Here is a 10,175-nt window from a genome sequence, read left to right as displayed (position 1 = left end):
AACATTTTTATCTGTATAACTTGGCGAGCAGAGCTATTTAAAACATTGTCCAGTCTGGCGGCATTTGCAAAATATTGTTCTAAATACAGTTGATTTATCGATAAGCCCTAGCTGATCAGCTTGACTCGAAATCAGGATCCTCTGTTACTTTGTGGTTCTCCCCTCTCCGCCCCCAGTCGAACTCCTCCCTCCCTCTCTTTCTCCCTCTCCCTCAGAATTTTTTTGTCCATTTTCCTCTTTGTCTTTCCATTTTTATTAAGGGAGGGACGTATCCCGGTCCACCTTAACTCCAAGCCCCGCCTTCTGGCCAGGAGCATGCGTAGCAATGATTGGTGGAGGAATAATGGCTGAAATTGATTGCAGACACCAGTATGCAAACTTGTTGCTGGCTTTCCGGGGGATGAGATCAGGCTGTGTTCCTCTAACCAGCAGTAGTGATCGAGACAGAGAGAGAGAGACGCACAGACAGAGAGAGAGAGAGAGAGAAAGAGTGAAAACAGACAGTGCTCACTTACATGTGTTGGATCAACATTTTTACAAGGGAACGCGAATTGCAACTACAATATTCCAGTCAGGATTTGTTTGCTCCGGGGATTTCAAGTCACTGGATGTCTGCAAGTTTGGAGCCACTGTGAGCGGGCAGTGAGTGCACTGTCCTAGCGCGTTCTGCCCGATCTCATCCCGCCGCCTTCTCTGGACTAATCGCTGGACAACAGAGAGAGAGAGAAAAAAAAACTCAACTCCCTATTTTTTCCCGAATAGAACGGAGCTGGGAGATTTCATCCCTCTTGCCAGAATCAAGGACAGAAAGAGCAGATTCAGAATAAATAATAAAATCCAAGAATTATTTTTAAAAAGAAGAAAAAAATACAACAAAATGCTAAAACGAAGGCTGAAGTGACATTACTGAGATAAAGCAATCACAATGTGATCCCGAGCAGGGTGAGTTCTCTGCAAACCTTTCTCATTGTGTTTGAGACATTTTTAAAATAATATTTGGACCTTGGATACTGAAGCGACCGGAATCTTTATTTCCCCACAATTTACTTTTTATGGTTTTATTTTGATTTGGGCTATTTTAAATCCATTAACTATTGTAATTTTGTTACTGTGTTTGAGACTGTGAAGATAGCTCCGGGGGCTCGGCTGTCATGCCGTATTGATCGGGTCTTTGGGAAGTATGTTCGGGCTGAATCAGTTCAGCAGAAGCGGTGGCCAAGGAGCGGAGAGAAACTTCGGCCAAGCTGCCTTGGATATGTCGGGGCATTACAAGGGCCCGGGTTTCCCCGGCGGGGGTGGCAGTGCCATGGGAGAGCAGGGGATCAACGCCCTGAGCGAGCCCCCGATGCTGGGGATGGGCATGAACCCGGCTTTGGGCGGTGAGCAGTACGCCTTCCACACCCGGGGCCACTCGGAGCTGCACGGGGCCGGGGCCATGCCCCAGCCGCCGCCTCCCCCCCAGCCGCAGCCTCCTCCACCTCCTCCTCCCCCCCAGCCCCAAGCTCAACCCCAGCCCTCGGCAGCCCACGCCTACTTCCCCAACGGGCACCACCATCACCACCCGCACGCCCACCACCATTTCAGCGGCAGCTTCTGCGGATCTGAACCCGGTCCTTCCTGCCTCCACGGGGGGCGGCTCCTGGGGGCGCCCGGCTATAGCAGTAACCCCCTGAGCGGACAGCAGCCTGCCTTCGGAGAAACTTATGATCCCATGGCCGAGAACCAAGGTGGAGGGGGAGGCGAAGCGTTTGGACAACAGCAACAGCAGCAGCAGCAGCAGCCCGCCCCGGGGAGATCAGGGAACCTGACGGACTACCACCAGCACCATACCCCGTCATCTAATCACACACCGTGTCTCCCTCTGGACCAGTCCCCTAACCGCGCTGCCTCCTTCCACGGGCTTCCAACCTCTTCCTCATCCGAGGCACACGGACTGGAGCAGAGGCGCCTGCAGACCCAGCCGCCTGTGGACTCGATGGAATACAACTATCAAAGCGACCCTCCCTTTGACATGCCGGTCTTTTCCTCCTCGGAGTCCGGCGCACAACTCCCTCACTACGGCGGCCCCGCTCGGCAGGTGCCCAGCAGTAACTTTCCTGGCAGCCCCGCCTTGCCCAGGGCGCCGGGCATGGTGAGCGTGGGTAAAGTCCACCCTCCGCAGCAGCATGGTGCGTTTTACGAGAGGTTTGGGAATGCTCGGAAGATGTCTGTGGGCATGGAGCCCGGGGTCGCTGCCAGGAATCCTCTAATGCAGCAACAGGCGGGTCTGCTTGCACGGCAGAACTCTTGCCCCTCAGCGATACCTAGGCAACAGCAAGCGGAGGCCCCCGCTCCTAACTCCAGCGTGCAGGACAATGGGACGATGATGCAGAATCAGCACGCTCCGTTTGAATACCCAATTCAGAGACTTGAGAACAGAAATGTCCACCCTTACAGCGAGTCAATGTTCAACATTCAACATCAGGCTAATCAGAGGCTGCAGCATTTTGACGCCCCGTACCTCAACGTAGCTAAGCGGCCCAGGTTTGAGTTTGCCAGTAACCACAGCGTGGACAGTTGTGCTACTTGGAGTGGTAACAGTTTGCACAACGCGAGTCTGGAAAACCATTTGTCGCCCTCTGCCTACCCCGGACTGCCCAATGAGTTTTCGCCCCCTGGCCCAGAAGGTTTCCCCCACGGTCCCCCTCTTCAGCACCCGGGGACTGACCAGCAGTCCTTACAGCAGCGCCAGAACATGCTGATAATGTTTAAGCAAATGGTGTCGCGGAACCAGCGGCACCGAATGAGGCAATCCGATCTCCAGCATCTGGGCCACCATGGAGATGTCAATCAAAACAGCATGGCTCACAGCAGCCAAGTGGGAACTATGTCCCAGCCAAACTTTGAGCGGGAAAGCGGCGGCCGGATGTCGAATTTTGACCCTCAGAACCCACCCATGGCTCAGGAGAGCTCGTGGTTTGCAGGCCCGCACCCTCCTGGGGAATTGCTGCAGAGAAGGCTAGGCGGGTCCGGCGTGGCTACTGACGGCAGCCCCCACGAATCTGTCCAGATGAACCTGCCGCAGAATGGGTCAAACATGTTGTTCAGGACTGGTGGGAACGGACTGGGTATGCAGGAGCCAATGAGAATGCCAGGCGAGGGACATGTACAGGGTTTGCACTCTCCTGGGGTGCACTCGCAGTTTGGTGGCAATATGGGCAATGTCTCCCAAATGCAGTCTCCCAGCGCAGGCATCGGACTGCCCAACACCTCCAGTGACAGAAGAGGCGGCCCCGACTTCCCTGGGCCCCAAATTGGCGGACAGCCGGGCTTTCCGTTTGGGGGCCCAAGTAGATCAGCCAACACGCACAGTAACCCAGCCGGCGTACCTCCATCCCCGGGCAGTTACCCGGCCCAGAACGAATTTCAGCCCAGTCAGCGCCCCTCCATGAGCAAGATCGGCTCCCTGTCCTTGGGCTCCTTCAGCAAGCCGGGTGCTAAGGACAGCACCATTTATGGTCAGAGTTGCCTCGCCGCCCTCTCCACTGCCTGCCAGAACATGATTGCGAGCCTGGGAGCCCCGAACCTCAACGTCACATTTAACAAGAAAAACCAGAACGAAGGGAAACGCAAGCTTAGTCAAACCGAGCAGGATGGCGGGGCTGGGGGCCCCAGCAGCGGTGCTGGGGCCGGTGTTGGGAGCGCCTCCACCGGGAGCTCTGGGAACGGTCCAGAATACTTCCAGAGCAACACGCCTCAAAGCAACCAGATGGGGGTATCCGGTAACGGGAGCGGCAAACTGGCCGCGCCCGCGGCCCAAAACTGCACGCAGGGTCAGAACCAGCCCACACCACCCGAATGCAACCTCTCCCCAAACTATGGGCTGGAGGCCGTTCCGACTGAAAGCAAAGGACAGGCGGGGAGAGGGAGAGGGAGACGGAAAAGAGACAGTGGCCACGTTAGCCCAGGGAACTTCTTTGATAAGTATTCAGCGGAGAATGTGAATCCAGTGGTGAGTCCCGGGCAACAGGGTCAGTCCACACACGGCGGAGATCGAGGTGGGACCCCGCAGGATAAGTCCCTCACCTCGCCATCTTGGGCTAAGGGGAATGACCTGCTACTCCCAGACCAACCCGACCTCATGTCTTCCCTGGACAGTGGGATTCAAAGCGTGACAAAGTCCGACGGCAGTTCACCCCAGGTCGACTTCTCCGACGATGTCAGCAACAATTATGCCAACGAGGACGAGGTTTCATCGAGTTCTGACAACAACCTATCCAAATCCACGCGGTTAATGACCAGTTCCCCCAAACTGCAACGGGTTGAGCACGGGTTGAAACAGATGGGTCACGCCATGCTCAATGCACACCCCAACAGCAACACTACCTCTAATGCAGGCGCTGTCGCTGACAGCTTTGGGCTCAGCAGCAGCGGGAGTGGGCACCCGGGCACCCCCGGGATGGAGCAGGTCCGGACTCCAACCAGCACGTCAGCGCAGGACGAGATTCACCCGCTGGAGATCCTGCAAGCACAGATCCAGCTGCAGCGGCAGCAGTTCAGCATTTCCGAAGACCAGCCCCTCGCCATGAAGAACAAAAAGGCCGAGTGCCCCGGTCAGAACGGAGACACCGAACTGGCCGCTTGTGGAACGGACAATGGCAAAGCTGCCATCAGCACGATAGACATTGAGTCACTGATGGCAGAGCATAACTCTACCTGGTACATGCCTAGCGACAAGGCCATGATGGATCCACAGGATGAAGACAAGCAAATGGCACCTTGGGAAAAGGCCAAACCCCCAAGTTCCAACAAAGAAGGTAACTTCTTAGTTTCTCTTTTACGTAGATCCACAAACCACGTTATATCTCGCTAAGTGGTCAGTCTGACCAGAGTACTTGTGGCTGTGCAATTCTCAATGCAGATTGGGAGGGGGAAGTTTCCAAAGAGAACCATGGCGGCGTGCACTCTCCTTGGGTAGATGGTCGCAGGCTAGATTATTTCTGTGGACTAAACAGAATAAGGTGGTGAAGAGAGGCGAGAGTTTGTGAGTTAGAGATGTGTGATCTCACTTTCAAATTAAAGGACAATACTTGTTCTCGCACAGAACTAACATTTTCTGTAATGAATTGACAATTGACTGAGGGCTAGCGGATCAGGTTCCAGGAAGATTTGCCTTCTCAATGCGTAGCGGTGAAAAATCATTACAAACAGAACCATCTCGATTCCTTTAGCAATAGTAGCTAACTTCACCTAACACTAGTCGTTTTATAATTTAAATACATATATGTTGGGTCGTAAATGAAATTGGGGTCTTTTAAGACAAGTTCTAAACACAGGAATCCGAAGGAACTACCCGAGAAATCACTTAGACAGGCCGTCAGGGTTTGTATTCCCCCAGTCTGGTTGGTCTTTAACATTGGTTAATTTAACCCTTTGTCGACCTCCCGAGGAGTTGTCGCGTTTGCTCAGAGGCCAGAGAGGAACACTGGATTGCTTAAAGTTCGACCTGGCAGTACACACGCCAGCAGCATTACTTTCATTGGAAGTTTTTAAAGTGGTGTGTGTGTGTGTGTGTGTGTGTGTGTGTGTGTGTGTGTGTGTGTGTGTGTGTGTGTGTGTGTGTGTGTGTGTGTGTGTGTGTGTGTGTGTGTGTGTGTGTGTGTGTGTGTGTGTGACTGGTTTGAGGACGAGGGGTGCCCACACCTCTGCTGTTGCCGCTTAATTAGCAGAGTGCTTCAGTGAAACTTGGGTTAACACTATTGTTATCGACATACAAAAAAAACTCACTGATTATTTAGTTTCAAGGCACACAGTCTTTCTCAAGAGTTGCTCAATTTGAGACTAATCTCATAAGACTTTCTATTCCATTAATATCAGATTTATAATTCAATACATTTTGAAGAGATGTATTGGAAATCAAAGCTAGATTGGTTTATTCCGATTTAAATTTCCTCAACAATAATTCCCTTGCCTCAGTTTTAAAGCTGACTATCTCCGGTTTATTGGCGAAACTACACAACAGGTCCTTGCAGCTGTGTGCCGCTCTTGCCTTGCTTGCCAGCTCACATCTGTGGTTTGGCTGCCTGGCTCCTAACACATTCACATTATCGGGCTGACACGGTTTCAACTCCTCTCTGAAAGTGGATTGCGGGGGGAGAGGGGGAGGGGGTAGGTGAGGGTGGAGGGCTAGGAGGTAGGTAGGTGGGAGATGGAGAAGTTTGCAGCAGAATAAAGCGCTCGCCACAGTCTCCCCAGTGCGAAAGTGTAGAAATAGCTCTTCGGATAGTTCCTTTGTTCTATTTAATACTCAGCACAGGAGTATTGTAATGTGAAGCGGGCGTGTTTAACATGCAGGGTCTGTGGAGGGAAGACGCACATCAGCATTCCCCGAGCTTCGCCACTGCAAGGACATAAATCGGTTCGTTGAGAATCTTCTTTCCATTTTTAAATGTAGTTGCACGCCGTCCTTGCTGGCCTTTTATGTTCACAACGGTTAAGGCCAACTGGATCAATAACTAGTTAGCAGAATTCCTGTACAGCTGTATTCTTGGTTTGGCTGAGGAATGAGTCTGAAACAAACATTCATCATGTGGACTTGTTGACCTGTAACATCTACTATTGACGAACTGCTTTGTTTCCGTGTTTCCTCCGGTTTTAGCGCTCTCTCTCCAGCAAATGCACGCTTAAAAAACAACGACGCAAATTCAGACTCACACCCACATCTAAAATCGGTCTCAAAACTTAGAGGCGCGCATTCGGTTCCTTGTCTTTGGTACGTGCGGTCACAAAAGTTGTTCCTGTTGGGATTGATAATTTCTTCAGACATTACTGCAGTTGCATAAATTAAATATTTCTGTTAATACACATGCACTCTGAAGACGCGGCTACACATAATTATATACACCCCCTACACAGGAAGATGGAACTAAGCACACTCTCCCTGATGAGTCCCGAAACATCGACTGTTTACTCTTTTCCATAGATGCTACCCGGCCTGCTCCTCCAGCATTTTGTGTGTATTACTTTGATTTCCAGCATCTGCACATTTTCTCTTGTTTATCAATGCATGTTCTAGCCACCACAGTACCAATATACAAGCACAAACGGTTGCAACCACAACAATTTACAACAGGCTCACTCTCGCGCGGATATGAAGCCCTGTCACCCTCATCCTCACCTCGTACACCCCCCTCCTCCGCCTTCGTGTTCGGAGCTACTCAGACTTCTGTGATGTTTTCGGCCGTCCCCACACGGACACGCAGTATTTTAAATGTTTTGTGAACAAGCTGCACATATTTTATAAACAATAAACATCGCCCCATTAGTTTGACCAGGCCCGCCAGGAAGATGTTATGATAGCGTGAGGGCGCACCCGTGGTTAGGGGAAGTTATGTTTATTTTGTCTGAAATGAGTATTTGGATTTGATTTATTGGAAGAATTGCTGTGTATGGTAAAGTTGATTTCCCTGTAATCACGGTATGGAGGTGGCATCCCATGAATGCGGTCACCTCTGTCCCATTTGCTCGCACCTGGTGGGGCTTTCACGCATCTTCGAGAGTTTTTTTTTAAAACTTTGAACCTTAAATGGAGCTAAGTTTGACATCGTCAGAAAGCAGGAAAGGGTCAATACAGGGCGCAAGATTGTAATCAAAATCCAAACCTACTCTCCATGTAAAACTTTGTCTTTACTGTGTAGAATAATCTTAGAGAGAACCCACAATATATTCTTACAAAAAAAAAGTCATCGATCAGAAATCACACAAAACACAGCCAAGAGCGGCATTCCCTGGCAATTTTGATGCAGTTATAACTCAGGGTGACTCTACTAACAGGACGTCTCCTCACAGCCGCACCTGTTTGCAATATAATCGTCCCTCTCACTCGTTAGCACTCTCTCTTTCCAACTTCTTGCAAGTGCATAAAATGCTTTTGAGGTGAATTCGTCCAGACCGTTTTCTATTTGTTAATCAGACGCCAGGATTGTTGTTTGGGTGGGCGATTGTTGGCTTGGTCGGAAGGAGAGCATTCCGAAAACTCGGAAATTGAATTTGGAATAATTGGGGAATGCTTCTGTCTGGATTCTCGCTTTGTGCTGCCTGGGAGTTGTGTTGTGTCTGGATCCTGTACTCGGTACAAAGGGGATGAATGGAAAGGCATCCGTACCCGCTGTGACCCTGTGCTGAGAGAGGCTCCCTGTTTATCTGCGGTAACTGTGTAATTTCGGCACTGTCACTTTCTGTACAGTTTGCTGAAACTGGAAATACATCCGGTCGTTTCCTAATGTGATGGCAGCTGCTGGTCAGGTGCTAGAAAATTGATAGATGACATTCAACAACTTGAATTCACATAGCGCCTTTAACGCGGCTCAGCAGTATCATGTTGTAAGAACGGTTTACCCAGCGTTAGACGCATTAACTGACTCGTCTTATTCGAAAATACAGAGCCTATTGTAATGCGCTATGGTTTACCAGTGGCTGTGTGCTTTAATTCTCAATGTGTGACATTCCTGGTTAGATTCCTAGTGTTTTGTAATAGCAGATTTGGGACACTTGTACTGATGTGTGAATCATTTTTTGGTGTGATGTTGCAGGTGTGATACTCAGAGAATACTCTTAATGTGATATAGGTTAGTAAGACTAGGGTACGACACGGCGAAGAACGCCCCGGGTAACATAGCGCACGGGTTGATTTTATTTCGCGCTATGGAGTGATGGGAAACACATCTGCTTCTCTGGAACTGAAACATTCCTGGGTTCCTCAGAGGGGTAACGCTTTCAGTACTACCAGACTTTAACCTTAAAAGCTGCTCCGGTGCTAGACAGTGTCTGGGGAACGTGCTGCTGGCCAAACCGTGGCAATCGAAACAAGTGGGGAAATGAGAGCAGCAAGGAAGGGATACGCCGAGAATGGAATTTTTGTCAGTGCAAGGCATTTGGTTATTAGATCAGACTGCGGGGCTTTTAGCCTTCGTAACCATCTTTTGTTGGATTGGCAGGTTCCAATGGTGAACGTGTTTTTAAATATTTCACGGGGGCGGCAGAATGCGGAAGGCGTTCTAAATTTAATAGGAATCTCTCCCAGCCACCCTGACACGCGAACCGGGGCCCAAATCAAAAATCAACTTGCAAAGCAAGGAGAGAGAGAGCGAGAGAGAGAGAGAGAGCGAGAGAGAGAGAGAGAGAGAGCGAGAGAGAGAGAGAGAGAGAGAGAGAGAGAGAGAGAGAGAGAGAGAGAGAGAGAGAGAGAAACACACACACACACACACACAGAGGCTACAGAAATAGGCAAGAATGGTTCGTTTAAACTTTTTTTCCCTCCTTTGACTCATGGCACAGATCAGATATCACGATTACTGATTAAAGCATGATTGTGTCTTGGCTGCTCTAATACGTGAATTTGTTTGGGTATTTTGAGGTGATAATAATTGAGATATTATATTATAACCTCCCCCCCCCCCCGGTTATTTGATTAAAATTTGTATGTTCCCCATGGTGTTTTTCTTGGGACTCTTGTGCTGCGGGGAGCGTTGGGTCTTTTAATCGGAAGAGGCATCGCAATACCTGCGATGACTTTCTTCGATTGAAACTAATCTGGAATTACTGAAGGGAGGATCTGGAGAGGGGGAGAGGCAGCAGTAATTCAGCAGTAATTCGAGTACGAGTGCTCGAACTGCCCTTCTGTTGGTGTGGGCGCTGGGATCCTGCTGGGGGTAATTATGGAACTGGAGTGAGCTGTTTGCCCCAGACCGCTGTTCACAACAGCTGGGATCGAAACCTCCTTCTCGTAGACGCGCAGTGGGCTTTACTCCTGTAGGGGACCCCAGGTTCTGGGGGATCTACGTCTACTCGAGTAATCGAACCATGAGCGGTAAAAGCTCTTTTTGGATCACTGCGATGCTTTCGGGGGTATTTCGATCGTAACCTAATCCAGCTCTCCATCTCATTGTATAACCTTGCACATCAGATTGACTTGAAAGTCCTGGTATTTCTCACTGTGTGTGCTAATATATGGGTATGTGAATAGACTATGCGTGTGTGGGAGTGACAGTGCGGTACGCGTTCTCACTCTCCCTCACGCACGCTCTTATCCTGTTCTTAAACTTGCGTAAATTCATTACCCCACATGGCACTCTCACCTTTTCTCCCGTAATTCCACACTTCACCCACACACGGAGCTTTCTTTCATGTGTATGTGT

At 50.1% G+C, this 10,175-nt stretch overlaps 1 protein-coding gene across 3 annotated transcripts in view; it reads left to right on the top strand.

Annotated features, from left to right (window-relative positions):
• The first annotated feature begins 330 nt into the window (after window positions 1–330).
• Window positions 331–10,175, top strand: part of mn1b (meningioma 1b) — a 177,811-nt gene continuing 167,966 nt past the window's right edge. For all 3 annotated transcript variants that reach the window (XM_073065723.1, XM_073065724.1, XM_073065725.1), the window contains exon 1: window positions 331–4,796. In XM_073065723.1, the coding sequence (XP_072921824.1) occupies window positions 1,181–4,796 (3,616 nt within the window). In that variant the 5' untranslated portion in view covers window positions 331–1,180. The remainder of the gene's footprint in view (window positions 4,797–10,175) is intronic.

The sequence above is a fragment of the Hemitrygon akajei genome, chromosome 14 (assembly GCF_048418815.1).
Source record: "Hemitrygon akajei chromosome 14, sHemAka1.3, whole genome shotgun sequence".
Lineage (NCBI taxonomy): Eukaryota > Metazoa > Chordata > Chondrichthyes > Myliobatiformes > Dasyatidae > Hemitrygon > Hemitrygon akajei.
The sequence above is the reverse complement of the archived record's forward strand: the minus strand, read 5'-3'. Positions and strand labels throughout refer to the sequence as shown.